General features: G+C 38.0%; 1 protein-coding gene across 3 annotated transcripts in view; it reads left to right on the top strand.

Annotated features, from left to right (window-relative positions):
• EXOC6B (exocyst complex component 6B) overlaps window positions 1-18113 on the top strand; it is a 570349-nt gene that overhangs the window by 425832 nt on the left and 126404 nt on the right. For all 3 annotated transcript variants that reach the window (XM_074341308.1, XM_045523158.2, XM_010963690.3), the window contains one exon: window positions 14003-14076. In XM_074341308.1, the coding sequence (XP_074197409.1) occupies window positions 14003-14076 (74 nt within the window). The remainder of the gene's footprint in view (window positions 1-14002; window positions 14077-18113) is intronic.

The raw sequence follows: 18113 nt of genomic DNA, 5'->3' as shown, positions 1-18113 counted from the left end.
TAATTGCCATGTCCATTTAAAAATAATTTCAATTGTTGAACATTGACAGACTTCTATGCAGGCCTACAAAAATTCCTGTAACATTCTAACCCCCACCTACTGCCTTTAGGTGGAACAGCACCTTATACATGTCAAAAAAAAAAAAAAAAAAGATTAAAATTTTAATTTTTAAAGATATTTTAAATGAAAAAATTTATTCCTTTCCATTATTACCTGCTCTAGCATTTCAGCATTTAAGAGGTTTGAATTCTGTTGTTTTAATTAAACCATCGATCTAGTCTACTTTTAGCATTACAAATCATAAATATTTATCCTTCTCCTCCCCTGTTTTACGTGTGTGCGTACAAGAGACAGAGAGAGAGAGACTGAGAGTGTAAACAGAGGGAGAGCCAAAATCCCCTTAGCATTCCCAATTTCATATTTCTAGGATTGTAGTTTAGAAAATGTAAGGAAAATATTATTGCCAACACTTCCATTTAGAAAAGCTGAAGTTTTCAGACACTAGTGAGTCAATGTACAGAATTTTACAAGTCTTACCTATAGTGTTCTATAATGGTGGTTGATCTATATTTTACTTCTATTTTCTACTCCTTTCCTGGGAGGAAAAGATGGTATGGTAGGGTCACTGGTGGGATAATATACATTGGATGGGTAGATTGAAGCCTGTGTCTTTGTTGAATCACTAAGTAGCTGTGAATTTGGACAACACACTTAATCACTTTCAAAATCTTTTTTACTCATATCCAGTTGGACTAAATGGCTAAGACTTAACTATTTAAGTGAGATGAAGTGGATTGGGAAGGGTGTTCTGACAAAGGCAGGTATTTGTATGAATTCTGGGAGGAAATAAAGAACATGACATATTTATTATGAATGGAAAATAGGGTGAAATGAAGTGGAGAAACCAGAAGGAAAAGGTGGAGATATAATCGTTGTTCGTGGAGCCAAAGCAGATTTTAGAGCGAGTACTTTTAGTGGAAGTAGGGTGGTAGACCAGGTTGCAGAAGGTTGAGGAATGAATGGAAGATAAAGGAGCTGAATCAGTGCTTGTAAACAGCTCTTTTCAGAAATTGACATTGAAGGAGAGAAAAGAAAGGGTTGTTTATTTCATTGCCTCTGAGAATCTCAGTGGTTATTTTTCTTTGTTGCCATTGTTATGACTATGATTGGGACTGTTTAATTGTAAATAATACCAAATATTTTATATGAGGTAACCAAGAATAAAAGAAAAACAATTCTTACTTTCTTTCCTTTGTAGGTATCAGTAAAATTTGTCTAATCTTTCTCTTTCTTTCTTTCTCTGCGCTGTCTTCCTGAATGACACGCCTTTCCAAAGAAATTCAGGTCTCCTCAGTTTTTCACCAAATCCCAGCAGTCCGATGGCTTAAGGCCTGCCCTTCCCCTCTGACTCACAAGAATCTCTTTGTCAACTGTCTGCCTGTCAACGGATAGAAACAAGGTGCAGCATCAGCTCCTGCCCAGGCAATTAACCAGGGAGAAGAATGAGGTTCTCTACTCTTCTGTAGAAAAGCATTTTTGAGGGCTTTTAAACACTTTAAAGACAGCATTTTAAAGACAGGAGTGCTTTAATACTTGAGATGCTCATTTATCTTCTATACTTCCAAGGAGTTAAGATATTCCTTTAAAAACACCAGTTTATCATAGAAAGAAGTTGCTTATGTACCTTAAGAAACAATTATTTTCATTTCCTTTTTCTTCAACTAACCTAAATTCTCTTAAAACACTAACCTCTCCCTCTCTTACTAGTGCCTAATGCTTTCTCTAGAGTTCCTGTTGTGTCTGAAGTCAATTCCTTGGCCTAATAACTACCAGCTTAAGGTCTCAGGATTCACCGACAGGGGTTCTCTTCTTCTCCTTCTTTTGTTTTTGTTTGTTTGTTTGTTTGTTTGTTTGTTTTAGGGGGGAAAAAAAGAAAAGGAAAAACACAACTCAAACTGAACTCATCGTGGCAAGGTTTATATTCCGTAGTAAGATGAATCCTAAATTTAGATCTTGACCTCTGAAGATAAATTCGTTAGTCTGTATAACCATAATGGCAGACCAGTGTTTATGTTCATATTGATCTAATGCAAACATTTAACATGGATATTGGATCATTGTTTTAACACTCTACATTAAAATTCCATTTTGAGGGGGAAAATTCCCAGCTACTGCTAGAACAATTACACGAAGCAAAGAAGCAAAGCTAGAAAATGCAGAAAATGTCAACTTTTTATTTTGCCAGATTAAAATTGTTCTCTCATAATGAAGACTTGCTTGAATTTAATATCTTTAAATTTTTGATTCATTGAAGAAGTGGCCAGAAAACTGCCTATTATTATTCTGTTGTATTCAGTTCTAGTAATTTTCACATTAATTATGCTGGGACACATGTGGCTGTAACCTAGATATATAAATGGACCCAGTATCTAGTTGGGTTGCACTTAATCCAGATTGAATCTTGTATTCCAACAGCAATTCTCCAGCACCAGTTGGGTGTCCTGCAGTTTGGTCTAATTCTGGCACTGAACTACCTGGAGTTAGTGCAGACTCCACAAATTAAGGGGCCAGTCCCACAAGACTGACCCTCTTCAGACATCAGCCACGAGTCTCAGATATCCTTAAGCTACTCACACTTCTTCCTTGCTGACTACAGATTTGGGGCTTTCCATGCCCTCTTTAGGCTCAGTAATTCACTAGAAAAACACAGAACTCATTGAAAATGCTGTACTTAGACTACAGTGTTATTATAAAGGCTATAACTCAGGAACAGCCAAATGGAAGAGATGCATAGGACAGGATCCTGAGATGGAGGGGGGCAGAACAGAGTTTCCATGTCCTCTCCTTATGGAATCCAGGCCTGTCAACCTCCCAGCACATCAGCATGCTCACCAATCAGGAAGATCCATTGAGCTTGTGTCCAGAGTGTTTATATGAGATTTCATTACACAGGCATGATTGAATAAATAATTGGCCACATGATTGAAACCAGTCTCCATCCCCCTCCCCACTCGGGAGATTGGGGGTGGATCTAAAAGTTTCAACCCTCTAGTCACAGGCTTCATCTTTCTGGCTTGTTCAGCTCCTCCCTTAAAACTATCTAAGAGCCCACAGGAGTCATCTTCTTAGCCTAAACTTAGGTATGGTCAAAAGGACCTCATTGTGAATTGCTCAGGAACTTTCTTATTGCTCAGGAACTTTCAAGGGTATTTGAAACTCCATGCCAAGAGCTGGGAGCAAAGACCAGATATATTCTTTATTATATAATAAACCTCAAGACATATTTGATTCAGTCCCATAGCTTTAAGCAAGTGAAAAATATTACCTTCATTTTACAGAGGAAACATCTGGCACTAAAACTTATATGATTGGCCCAAGGTCAAATAAGTAAATTCTAGAAAAGATTGGAATCCCAGTTACCTTAGCTAATGATGTATCTGTTTTCTGTGGCTATCAATCAACTTAGACTATGAGACTCAATTTTCCTAGCAAATTGTGAGACTCCCCTGAAATGAATACCAAAGAAACATTTATCTACTTTTAGTTTAGAAAAAAATTATAATTAACTGTTTAAAAAAATCTAGCTCTTTTAACTTGGGAAACATCCCATGTGGAGCCTACCTTAATCATTTGTCTAACTTCCAGCATTTTTCATAGCTTAGTATAACATACTTACACCCTCTTCAAGAGCCCTGATAGTGTGTCTTGATACTTTTCCTTTTATAATGAGTCAGCATTTATTTTATTAAAAAAATTTTTGTATTGAAGTATAGTCAATTACAATGTGTCAGTTTCTGGTGTACAGCTTAATGTCCCAGTCATCCATATACGTACATATATTTGTTTTCAGATCTTTTTCATTAAAGGTTATTACAAGATATTGAATATAGTTCCCTGCACTAGACAGTAGAAATTTGGTTTTTATCTGTTTTTATATATATAGTGGTTAACCTTTGCAAATCTCAAACTCCAAAATATCCCTTTCCACCTCCTTTCCCCCAATAACCATAAAATTGTTTATTATGTCTGTGAGTTTGTGTCTGTTTTGCAAATGAGTTCATTAGTGTCCTCTTTTTTCTTTTTTCTTTCTTATATTCCACATACAAGTGATATCATATGGTATTTTTCTTTCTCTTTCTGGCTTACTTCACTTAGAATGACGATCTCCAGTCCATCCATGTGACTGCAAATGGCATTATTTATTCTTTTTTATGGCTGAGTAGTATTCCACTGTGTAAATATACCACAACTTCTTTATCCAGTCATCTGTCGATGGACATTTAGGTTGCTTCCAGTCTTGGCTATTATGTAAATAGTGCTGCTGTGAAAATTGGGGTGAATGTATATTTTTGAATTAGACTTCCCTCCAGCTATATGCCCAGGAGTGGGATTGTTGGATCATACATAGTAAGACTGTTTTTAGTTTTTTGAGGAATCTCCATACTGTTTTCCGTAATGGCTGCACCAAACTCCATTCCCACCAGCAGTGTAGGCAGGTTCCCTTTTCTCACACCCTCTCCAGCATTTATTTTATATTGTACATTTATAAAACATTTCGCAGTTATACATCAGGATTGTTACTGTCATCATTCTCTGGGGAAACTCAGCCAGACAGCTTTGTCCAAAACCATATGCTACTCAGCTATCATTTTTTTTTTTTAAAAATTATACCCTAATGCTTTCCAAAAGTGATTTGAGACTATCTTCAACAGAGTAAGTTGAAAAAAAATTAGTAAATTAAACATAAGAAGAGACAGAAGATGAAGAGAAGAAAGGTAAGAATACTAGCATAAGAATTAATAGAGAGGTAATATAAAAATTTACTGACAGTCATGGTGAGGAATATACAAAATATATAAGTCTCTCAGAGGGTGACAACATATTTTTAAAATGTGAGCTGAATAGAAGCCATTGTGTCATCTCAGGGACATTTGCTTCAATCCTAATTTCATAGCCAATATAAAAATAGAAGTCATATTGCTGTGAATTTGGAGAGTGCTCCTTCCTTGTCATTTCAAAGTCTGAAATCATTCCTTGCACCTTTCATTTTAGTTTTCATTCTTTACAGTCAGCATCATCTAAAGCTGTGCTGTCCAGTGGCTATGAGAGCTCTTGAAATGCAGCTCAGAAATGAGTTGTGCTGTGAGTGTAAAATACATACTGGATTTTGAAAGAAAAAAAAAAACCTCATGAATAATTTTTAGAATATTAATTTCATGTTGAAATGAGAATATTTTAGATATATTGGGTCAAGCAGGACATATTATTATTAATTTTAAAATTAACTTTTCTTGGTTTTTGTTTTTTTTTTTTTGATGTGTCTATTAAAAATCCTAAAATTACACATGTGGCTCACATTTCTGTTTGGACAGTGCTTTTCTAGAGAACTGATTTTCGCTGTTATGTTAAATGCCGTACAGAATTCTTCTCAATGTAAAATTCCAGAGGGCCATAGCTCCGACTGTATGTTCATACAACAGGATAATCAGTGCTGAACAAACACATGGATGAGATTAAGTCCTTAAAAGCATTGTAAAAATATCAAGGATATAAAGTTACTAGTTCAGAGCACCAGTCTTTTTCTTCTCTCAGGAAACCCATCCCTTTCATGGCAGATGGGCAGCTTTCTTAGAGATTATGAACAGAAGCACTGCTGATTGCTAATTGGGAGAGGCTTCTTTTCACCGTAGTTTTGATGGATCTGTTATGAAATTGGCCCCTGTTTTGCAAAATTATGAAACATTTGGGAACTTCAGAGGAAAAGTCTGACTTGACACAGGTCTATATATTTTTACAATTTTATTGTGGAAAAGATATTTAATATCTATATAAAGGACATGTGAAGTGAATTTTTACTTTTAGACATTCTAGGGTGGGGGATGCATGTTGAAATAACAGAAAGACAGATTTAGAGGGACTAGGTTCTAAGTGGTTCACTGATTTAGCTTTTTTTTTGGCCTTAATTTTTTCATCTGTAAAAGTCCTCAGTAAATTACTCCTTTCAGGTTTAGAATTTGAGGTTGTAGACTCAAGTCCTAGGACGTCTTGTGTTATTTTCTGGTGATTATTTTTCTGTGGAACATTAAGGGAAAGTCCAGTGCCATGTGGCATGACACTGTTCTGCCACTTACTATGGCCTTGACTTTCTTAACCCTTCATCCTCTGCAATGCAAAAGACACTCTGTTTACTCTAGTGACTACAGCCAAAGTATTCTTATCCATCATCTAGAATGTTATTTTCTTAAACAAAGAACAGCATTTTATTTGTCTAAAGGCACCCAGTGGCCTCCTGGACTCCATGACATGGTAGGAACTTATACTTTAAAATCTTGAATAGAATGGTTTTCTAGTTTTCGTTGCTAGATTCAACCAACTCATTTCATTAAGCTGTTTATGGGTTCTTCTTACATGTTAGCTATGTTAAGCAAGAAATAGAAGTTTCTCCTCTTTTCTAGGTTTATTCCACGTAAGATAATTTCTCTCTCCAGAGGAATGTGTGCTGTCATTGACATCAGTCACTGCCAGCACTTGAACTCTCATTTACTCTCCGGTACAGTGTAAGGGACAGCCACATAGAGATTCATTGGTCTGTTTACTCAGCAGCAGCATGAAAGTTCCTTCGTGCTCATGACCAATTCCAAACTTAAAAGGGATTCATTCCTTATTAATTAAAAAGCGATTGACAGATGACTGGATCAAGAAGTGTGTGTGTGTGTGTGTGTGTGTGTGTGTGTGTGTGTGTGTGTAATGGAATACTACTCAGCAATAAAAAAGAATAAAATAATGCCATTTGCAGCCACATGGATGGATCTGGACATCATATTTCTAAGTGAAGTAAGCCAGAAAGAGAAAGAAAAATACTATATGATATCACTCACATGTGGAATCTAAAAAAAAAGAAGAGAAAAAAGAGGACACTAATGAACTCGTATTCAAAACAGAAACAGACTCTCAGACATAGTAAACAATCTTATGGTAACTGGGGAAAAGGGGTGGGAAGGGATAAATTCTGGATTTTGAGATTTGCAAACATTAACCACTATATGTAAAAATAGATACAAAATACATTTCTTCTGTAAAAAAAATAAAAATAAAAAAGCCACGTCTGCCTGTCTTAGTTTTCAGTTGTCTTTCAGAGCAAAAGGAACTGGGAGAATTCAACTTGGAGAATTAAACTTTGAAATTAATTTATGAGTGTCTTTGGTCTAGTGGTCTGGCATTTTCTATTAGACTTTATTATTATCAGTTTTAGTCAAATTTCTGTTACAGAAACTCTGGGAATAAGTTAGTTAAACTGTTCCTCTGTCCTTCTTGGATTCGGAGATCTAGTGATCTCCTTTACTTGTTTAAAATATGTAACAGTAAAGAATAATTTACACTGCAGAGTTGTGCCCTGGATAATTAAAGGTAACTTTTTTTTTTTTAATCACATGTCCATACAAGCACACTTATACAAGGATAGTCAGTTGAATCTCCAAGGAGCCTTTCCCTCCCACCACTCCCCTGTCCCTTCTCTGTCTCCTTGATAGCTCTCTCCTTGGTACTAGGCCCTTATGTTCCGGCCGACCTTTCTCTGACCAGCAGGGCCTTGAGTGGAGTCCCTGTGGAGTCCGTCAGCTCTTCCCTGTAATTAGCTTGGTGGAGTCACTGTCAAGTGATGCAAGAAGGCTTCAGCTTCCCCAGAGCCACACTTCATAGTCTGGCACACTCCTTATCTGTTGCTCCAGGGACCAAGATACCAGGAAACCATTATGTTAATACAGCAACAGCAGCTCTTATTTTTTCAATCTCACAAAAACCACATGTGACCTGACATGATCTTAAGATACAAACAAGTACCCAACATACTCTGGGCTCCGGAGTACTGAGTTTTCTTTCTCACCTGACATTTTGGCCAGAACCAAACCCCTCATCCATTCATGAAGGCTGGTGATGCTATCTCGTCCATTGTCTGACCCGGAACTTCACTGACCTGGAACTTCCCTGGGAGCAACAGTATATGATTGGAACCTCTGGTTAAAATTTTGCCTACTGCCTTTTCAGCTTGCTCTTATTTGAACCAATTAACTTTTCCTCCAACAATGGCTATTTTATTACCAGATACTGTGCTAGTTTTGCTTTACTGAAATAACTTTTACCTTGCTCATCAATCTTCCTTTGAAAATGATTCTTGTTCTATGGACAGTTTGCAAAGATTTAGAAGAATTAGTATTATATTCTGAATCTTCCTGCAACTTGGTTTTGATAAATTCTCAAAGGTCCCGTCTAGATATACAGATTGCAGACCAAGGCAGTTTTATTGTTTTTTGTTTTTTGGTTTTTTTGAGTTATGTTGTATTCGGTGACCTTACTGAGGACTGTAGCTCAGGAGATAGCCTCTCAGACAGCCCTGAGGAACTGTTCCAAAGAGGTAAGGGAGGAGCCAGGATATGTAGGAATTTTTGCTGAAAAAAGACATGAAGTTGAACATCAAAAGATTAGTGCTGATCACAAAAAAAAAAACAGACATCTCAAATTCACGCTTTTAGTGCTTTTCTATATATGGGAAGACTGCCAGAATCTACGCTCATAGAAGTTATTCCTTTATATGCATTTTAACTGTCTAAGACCAGAATTCTGTTTTTCTTCATCCTGAAATCCCCGGGTGCACTGTCTAGGGCAGCTGCAATGGCTGGTGGCTTGATGGTGGGCAACATTCATTGTTTACCAGAATGCCAGGCAGCATTCTTATTTACCGTAATGATAGGCAATTTTTTTTTTTTTTTTTTTGGTCCACATCAGTGTTAAAGCTTCAAAGTCCTACATTCCTGGAACACTACATGCAAGTAGGGGCCAAAAAAAAAAAAAAAAAAAGACCACTGAATAAGTCAGAGTCTTCCAGGTCCTCACTAACCAGCTTCACATATAACCTCTTAATGTTTAACCTTTCTGAGTTTAACTCACTTCCCTCTGCTCTCTCTCAGGGCCTTTACTGTGAAAAACTAGAGTACTTTTCTTCTGGTTGTAAGGTAGTCATTTTGACGTCTCAAAGTCCCTTCTGACCATTTTATTCTAATTAGGATTCGACGTTCTTTATAAAATGCCTATTTTGCTTTCCTCGGCCAAATGTGAATGTACCAGATAATTTTAAAGTTTACTTAAACATTTTTCCTCCCCACTCTGAGTGACAGTTAATTTTACGATCAGCCTTCAAGATGTCTAGAGAGCATTTTGAAATTAGTGGAAGCTCTCCTTTTTTCTAATTTGGTCATTTCGTTTCATTATAATGTGAAGAGTGTTAGGTATGTGAACCTATAGGTTATTTTTGAGAAATTAATATTGCTTTAAAAACAATTGCCACACTTCATAAGTTTAAGTGTGTATGAGAATGTGAGGGAATGTTCGATATTTAAATAAAGAAAGGTGTTTTTGGTGATTTTCTTTCCCTGCTTGGACCTTAACTTAATATGCTTTTTTTCGTATAACTTTTATACCTCCTTTTTATTATTTTGTCAATGAAAATCTTTCATTAAAAGATTTTTCACATTTGCAAATTCGATCTTGGAGTCAGGCCCTGATACCAGCTTCAACCCTGGAGAGTCCGTACTGTGACTGGACAAGGGCAGGGAGGAGCTGCTAAGGAGGGCAGAGCTCTCCAAAGGATGACTCCGTGCTGGTTATGGGCACTACTAACCTGGCCAAGTTTTCCAAGAGGAAGCTTTCTTGTCAGAAAGCTCATTGGAACCTTGACTCTGTCCCCAGGTATCACAGGATGGTCAAAGATAGGGTTTGGTTCTGTGTTAAATGGAACAAGCCCCCTGATATTCTTGTGAGGCTGGGGCCACCCTGCAGAGCTCCAGCCTTGGGAAACTTTGACACTGGCTGAATTCACTTAGAGACTAAAAGCCTGCTACAGATCTTGGAATCCTGAGAAAAGTCCAGAAAGAGACTTTTCCATTGTGCCCCATGTGTCTGTTGGTTCCACTTGGTCATTAGTGCATACATGTACTCCTTTTTTATGATATCAAAAGAAGGAAAGTTTTTATTCCTGATTCTAAAGAAAAGCTTCTTTTTCGTTTGTTTTTGGGGGGTTTCTTGTGGAGGGAATAATTAGGTTTATTTATGTATTTATTTTTAATGGCGGTGCTAGGGATTGAACCCATGACTTCATGCATGCTAAGCATGCGCTCTACCACTAAGCTACACCATCCCCACTAAAGAAAAGCTTCTTGAATGTGCATATAATCAATCTGTATTTGTATCAGCATATTAAAGCAGACTGGGGGCTTTTTATCCCCCTCCCATGTGCAGTTTTTCTCCTATCAAGAAGCCTCTGAGAATTTGGGTGTGCAAATCAATCCCATGTCAATGAACAAGTTGTATCTCCTGTCACTAGAGAAAACACCACTAAATAATTTGGGGGTGTCTATGTGTGTGTATTTCCTTTATTTCCTTTCCTCTGATTGTACAAGTGATCTGGACTCATTTTAAATGTTTATAAAATCTAAGGAAAAATAAAATCCCTTGTAATCTTCCCCTCTTTAACAGCCTCAGTTAACATTATACGAAATAATTGTGTTTTCTATGCATATTAATTTTATATAGTTGAAGTCAGACTAAATAAAATTTTAATTTTATTTGTTAAAATGTTCACATGTTCTTATGCTATTAGCATTTTTCATGTATATTTAAAATTGACTCTAGGAAAACAATCACATATTTAAGGATATATTGGGTCACAAAACTATAGGAGAGCTATTTAATGCATTTATTGATTTTCTGGAATAACACCAGTGACAATTACTGTGCTATGGCTAGTACTCTAGTAAGTTAGTCATATCAGCGTCTGTTAAGTGAAGCACTTGAATATTTGCATTTAAATCAATTTGCGATACCAACTCACTAACTCATCACTGAATAGTAGTCTAATTTCTTCTAACGTTTTGTGCTGAGTATAGAAGTGTTTCTTATCATTTGTTTGGTCACCAACCCTCTGAGAATTCAATAAAAGCTATGAACCTTCTTCCCAGAGAAATGCATATTCCCACAAAAAACCGGTTGTAATGATGATCAGTAATAATATGCCAGGCACTGGGTCAACTGCTCTACATGTGTTATTACACTTAATCCTCATTGCAGCACTGCAAGGAATGTACTGTTATCCTCATTTTTGAGATGAAGACATTGAAGCTTTAAGGAGATTAAGTAATTTGCACATGCCCATAGAGCTAGTAACTGGAGCTCAGACTTTGATTTTTGTGACCCCAAAGCCCATTCCCTCAATCATGGTGCACCTAATTTCAGGGAGCTCATAAATTCCTAAAACCTTATTGATACTCATGTTAAGGACACCTTACTATTGCAACCCAAAGATTTTCACTGGCGGTGAAGAGTATGTGTAAATAATGAATCTTGTTATTTCTGTAACTTAATGTAAGTATTTGGTGGCCATCTACTATTTTGAATACTTGTTAGGTTCTGTGATATGGTTCTTATGTCTAAGGAGTTTACTGTCTATGTGGGAAGACAGGAATTAAAAACATAAAACAATAAAAATATGTAAGTATGAAGTTGAATATATAGTAATTAGATAGTTCCGTAAGCTATACATGAAAATTAATCTCTCTACTTAGTCACAACTAATGCAGTTGTCACCCTTTGATTCCCTGATTTATAAAAGAAAGTCAAATCGAAAAGGCCTCCATGTCCTCTGGGAATCTGGACAATTCAATGTGTCATAAAATGAGGTCTATAAAGTAAGCCTGACTAAACTTGTATCCCATCCAGATTCCTGAGTGCTTTCGACGGCATCATAGGTCAGCCCCAGGGAGCATGCGCAATAAGGAGATTCAGGGACGTATAGCCAGCTCTCCAGCATTCAAACCGTGTATCACAGGGCAGTTCTGTTGAGCTGGACACGTGTAAGGCAGCAGAACACCTTGATAGTTGTTGCATCTTAACTCAAGTAGGATCCCTACGGGCAGCGGGGACCTCATTACTTCAAATGATCAGCATAGCCTTGAGTCATACAGGAGCAATAGTGATAATCTACCGACCTTGGATGAAACTGTCAGGCATGGGAAGCTTATTTAAGCTGGCCGCCTGACAGTCAAGGCTGTCAAAAAAGAATGGCTCTGGCTATGATTCAAAGAACTGCTTTCTACAGGAGCATAGTATGGGAAAGTTGTACCTCTGATCGGACAGCTGCTGTATACAACCCTGTGTATACAAGGTTATCACAGATAACAGCTATTGTAAGATATGAAGGATGAATTATGTCAGGCTTTCATTATGTCAGAATAGCCCTCATCAAATATTTGCTCAGTGTTAGAATTTTAGTCTTTTAAAACTTTCACCGTTTGGCCACACATATGATTGCATTAATTTATAAATGGCATGTAAATTTTCTTTCCGAAGCAAATAGAAACCTAGTGCTACTACTCATTTTTCCTTCCATTTATGCCATTTTTATTTGAAATCTCTAAAATAAGAATATTTTGTGTTACAGTTTTACAACACATTTGTGTGTATTTTAATGAGTTTAAAAATTGTTTTAAATTTCATTTCACGTAATGTTTTTGTATTGACTTAACTTGTGAGCATTATTTTTAAAGTAAGAGCAAAGATTTTATGAAAAGCTATGAGACATTTCCTAGGTGGAAAATATTTTTAAAGGACAGAAATTCTCATCATTGTTCACAAACCTCATTTGAATCTATCCGGCTACCAGTTGTTGGAAGTAATTTTCCAGACATATATGCAAATATCTTGATGGATTTTATTTCATTTCAAAAGAAAACCACAATACCAACTTTCTATAATTTCTTAAATTCATTCCTGAAGGAGAATATAACTGAAAGGAAAACATTCCTTTTCATATTTGCTTTGAGAAGGTATTCGAGTTGCTTTCGAGGTAAATAGTAGATTGGTGTTAAATGTCCATCACAGTCTGGCTTCACAGAGAGAACTCTAGGCATAGGAAGTGTCCAACTTTTGAACTTGCTGTGTGCACACGCACGCGTGTGTGTGTTGTGTGTATGTAGGGAGCTTAAACAGGACCTTTTGATTTCATAATAAGCTGGGCTTAGGGACAATAAAACTTGACATTCTTAACTGTTACTGGTATTCATCCCTATAGTCCTGTGTAGTTATTTTCTTGTTAATGATGTAGAAGCCAGAGTCATAAACTGAGCAGGTACCCAAGGCGCTACTGTAAATTGCAAATAGCATTCATGTGGTCTCTTTGACCTAAGACTAAGTTGGGTAGAGGAGAAAGAAAAAAGAAATTTGGAGTGTAGAATAGAAGTCAAGAACAAAGAGTATACTCGACGGAGGGACTTGCACAAATGCTTCCTAAGTTTTCGCAGTGAGATTTATTTAGATAGGTCCTTTCATATCTGCAGACACTCCTTTACTTAAGAGCCAAGCACTGGATTGGGGCAGCCTCTGCTGCTGGGGGATGTGTGTGTGTGTGTGTGTGTGTATGTGTGTTGGGAATAATGCACTCATGAGATAATACAAATAATCAGTGAGGGAATAATTAATGATGTGACAGGGAATATTTTTTTGATAAATGCTCGGGGAATGAGGTGACAGGCGTGAAATTAGAAAATTCCTTCAGCGATCTCAAATATAAATAGCTTTCGGAACTGAAAAGAGTTTCACAGCTGAAGATTTTATTGTGTTGAGAGGAAAAAGTTTTTTCTCTCCCCCACTCCCTCCTCCTCTGCAAGTTGTTTGTCCATTCACAAAACAAATACTCTGAAGCCCAGCGCGGCTCATGGGAATAAATTTCAGGTCGAATTAGTACAGTTTCCTTGCTGTCAGGATGCTGGAATTAATGGTGTTTTGATGACACGAATTTTGAAGGGCAAACAAAGAAGCTGAAGGGAGAGAGACATGACTCCTTAGAAGCTTGGTCCTCCTCTCCCCCAGCCTCTCTTGTCTTCCCTGTCATCCGTCTGCCAATCTCCCTGTCCATGGTTAGTTAAAGGCGCTTTTTATCCTCTTTTCTTTCCCACAGAGTTTGCCAGATCCGGCCCGGTGCCTGGGTTCCAGGAGGACACGCTGCAGTTGGCCTTCATCGACTTGAGACAAGTAAGTCTTTGTGTTTTTGTTTTTTGTTTTTCTTTTAAGATGTGTGACTGAAGACCATCAGGTCTTAAGGAAAAGGGGAGGGGCGGGGGATTGGCGTTGGCGATTCACACTGGAGACCTAAGGGGTTTTCCCTGTGTTTGAGGCCACCTCTTTTATTTAGCTATCTGGGATCCTTAGCTATGGTGGAGTTAAAGGTTTTGTGGGTAGAAGGGAAGGCAGGAGGTGGGAGGAGGGACCCAGAGAGTAGAGGGACTCAAGTGACCCTCAAGCGATGTGACCCGTTGCGCTACAGTTGGCTTCTGCAGACTCAGCGGAAAGATAACTCAGCAAACCAATGCTAAGCAGGTGCGCTGACGCAGAGAATGCCTGCCTGGAGAATTCTGTTTGCAGATAACGGGAGCAGTAGCATTTAAGAAAAAGTGAAATATTTTCCATCCTGGATTGTTGGTTTGGTTTGTTGACTTTCTTCTGTTGCCTCAAAGTCTTCCCAGCCCCTCCGTTATAGAATGTGGTCAGCTGCGAGTGACTAAGTGGTCGTTTTAGGAGACTGGCAAAGGCCCTGGCCAGTCGTGCTGACCTGATAGCCATCCCTATTAAAGTGACGTGATGAAGGCTGGTACCTGAGTACCCTTGAGCTTTTGCAAGCCCGTGGGATAGGAAGAGTCGTGCCGGATGGCTGTTGCTTGCAGATTGAAAAGGGTGGGTTGGTAGGCCTTGGTGGGTTGGGTATAGAGGAGCGGTATGGGCGGGGGCCGGAAGAGGGAGAGAGTTAACTGGGCTCTGTCATCTCTTCACTCTGAAGATGGATGGGGTTGGATAGAAAGTGTGAATGAGGTAAGAATCAATGACTGATGCTTCTCTCCTATTAAAACAATCTTTTTTTTTTTTGACTGTTTTTAAAAGGGGGCTGGCTTTGTTTCTCCTGCCATAATGATGCAGTGCCTCTTGTTTTCAGAGCTGACATAGTTTGCATTCTGAAAACTTTTCGATGCCCAGGGTATTTCTTAAAGCTGTAGGACCCCTTGTATTGGTCGGCTTCTTACCACTGTGACTCGATTCATGCTAGAACAGCTTTTAACCCATAATGGATGGCCCGAGCTACCCCTGAATCCTTGTGGATGGGTGGTGTAATCTGTCATCTGATGACAATTCTGGAAAGCCCTGTTAAGCAGAAAACAGAAAATTGTGCCTCTATAGACCGCCAAAGTTTGAGGATTCGGGCCGCGTCCCAGAAACGTGTGTCAACTTAATATTTAGGGGTTGAGGTGGGGGTTCTCTGACACATCACATCCAGGCTCTCTCAACATGGTCCCCAGTGGAGCCGAGTAGCCCCTTCTACACTGAAGACTTTCCACCTGTGCATTCAGCAACTCAGAGGAGACATTCAGGTTTTAACCCCTTGACTGATGAAAGGACTGAAAGATCTGAGATTTTTGCTTTAGGATTTTGTGGGATGGTATCTGTTGGACTCCCTCCCTCCCCGTTTCTTCTCAGAAACCGCCAAGCCAATTGACTTTTCTTGGAAAGCAGAAATTTCATTTCATTGGAGAAACACATCCAAGGACAAATTTTCTCCTTCTGACTATTCATGAAAAGGAAGTGTGGTCATTCTCTCAAGTCTGTGGTTTTGGGCCCTATGGGACGCGACTGGTGTTCACAGAAAATGTTAACTGAGGGAGTAAGTTTGAAAGCACAGCCAAAATAAGGAGAATCTGAGCCGGGGATGAACGCTCGAGCAGTCGTGAGCTCTCAGTGAGCACCATTGTCATTTATGCTTAAGTTCCTATTTTCTGTTACATTTTTATTCTCAGAGTTTCTTTTATGAAGTTGTAGTAATAGAAACCGAAACTCCAAAATTTCACTGAATCATGAAAGAGTATGCCTCTCCCTATTAAATCTATTACTTGTTTTCTATTTATGTCTGTCTCTTTTAAAGCAGCTTAAAATTTTCCTAACTTAGAGCATTTGAAAAACTTCCCTAGCTCATTATTAATAGGCTTCAGGTAGACTCAGTGAGAGAAAAAGTGTATCTTTGCATATCCCCTACTGAAAATATTCATCACTTTGCAGTTTATCTTAGAAACATTCTCATAACTTAACTGAAGTGAGCACTGTTTTAAAGGGAACATCTGAACTATAAGAGATGTTCAAACTATTAATGGAAAGTCTGGGAGTGAGTATGTTTTCACAGGAGATGTCTTGATCTCAAATGAGACATGATTAGGTGTCCTTGAATAAGTGTCCTTTTGCGTGTACTTTTTGGAATCCTAGAATAGAGTTATGGGATTTGGGGACAGGGTGCTGATCTTAAAAATCATGTATAACCTTTGGCTTGATCCTTGAATCCCCGTCCAGCACCCCGGACGATGCTTGAATATTCTTCTTGAAGAGAAGTTGCTGCCTCAAAGCAGTAAGGTCCACCTTAGGGCAATCTGATTATTACAAAGATATTTCTTAAGTTGGCTAAAATCTGCCTCACTTCAGTTTGCCCCTTTCACTCTTTATGTTTTGGTTAATACACCCCAGTTGGGGGGATGGGCTTTCTATCCTGATTTATCAAGCTTTGTATCCTCTAGGAATTGAATCTTTTTCGCATGTGGCATTGTCACCTATTCCTTATCAAGTCCTTGTGTGGTTGGTTGATTTTATGGACCAAAATTGAAGACTTTACCCTCTTTGGTCTACATTTTCCTTTTAGGCATATTATTAACAACACACATTTTTATCATTCTTATTTATTTAGCTTACTTAAATCTTTTAAGGTCCTGATTCAGTTGTCTACCTTACTACATGATTTAACCGTTATGCCCTTTTTAAGCCAAAAATAACAATATTAAACAAGAACGGCAGAAGTTAAAGGAAGAAGCTAAAGTTAAGGCTAGTTATAGGATACACACACACAACCCATGCATAATGAGGATTTATCCTCAGTTCAGTGCAGCAAGGATGTTCTGTTACTGTCATTGAGTGTATTTTTCTCATTGGTTTATGACTGTCTTCATTCTGATCATGCTTTCAGGTTCTTTTGCTTTAGAGTGTTTCAGACACTGTCAATTAAATGATAATTTTTAAAATACTCAAAACATGGACTATTTGATGGAATCATCCCTGTATAGACGATAATAGCATAGTGCCATTTAAAAGCCATAGAATTTTATTAGGAAGCAAATTAGATGTGGATAGCAGTGCTATTCATCCTTTCTCAGCTGTCCCGTCTATTCTGATTTTTCTACTTCTTAAGGAAAAAAGTGAAATGACATTTTGAATATACAAGCGTCCCTGGTATTTTACATTTGTATAGCACTTCAAAGTTACAGTATATTTACATACAGATCTCATTTGTCAGGTTTCTGGCTTTAGCAAAGCAGCTGTTAATACTAACGTGAATTAGTGCATATCAAAATCTCCCCCTTTGCCATTTGATAATTTCTATATTCCCAAGTTCAAAAAAGTAGGATTGCTGTGCAACCTCACATTCATGTATCAAATAGATGTGTGTCTTTCTATCAAAATCCAAATTTGGGTTAATACTAAATCTTGAGGACAACTTAAGGGCCCACTTGTTAACTATCAGGAAGTGGCTTGTATATTCCAAGTACTAACAGTTGCTGGCCTTTCATGATTCATAACTGAGAATCATAATACGAGGCCAATAGTAGGTTCTCAGTAGTCATTTGACTCTAAAGTACTATGATTTGTATTTTCTTCTGCTTTTAAACATGAAGTAAATAATGCCGATGAACACCAGAATTGGAACTTCAGTTGATTTTCATTTCAGTTTATCAAACGCTTAAGCGCCTACTAGGAACAAAGCACAACTTAGGTGTTGTGGCAATACACCAATGAATATAATACAGTGTCTGCCCTCCGGGAGCAAAGAGGTGAGCAGCAAATACTTGATTCTATGTACAACATCAAGAGTGAACCCTAATGTAAGCTGTGGGCTTTGGTTGATAATAATGTGTCCATGTTGGTTCATCGATTGTACCAAATACGCCACACTGGTGAGGGATGCTGAGGGTAGGGGAGTGTATATA

The sequence above is a fragment of the Camelus bactrianus genome, chromosome 15 (assembly GCF_048773025.1).
Source record: "Camelus bactrianus isolate YW-2024 breed Bactrian camel chromosome 15, ASM4877302v1, whole genome shotgun sequence".
In the NCBI taxonomy this organism is placed as follows: domain Eukaryota; kingdom Metazoa; phylum Chordata; class Mammalia; order Artiodactyla; family Camelidae; genus Camelus; species Camelus bactrianus.
This window is presented reverse-complemented; position numbering and strand designations above follow the sequence as displayed.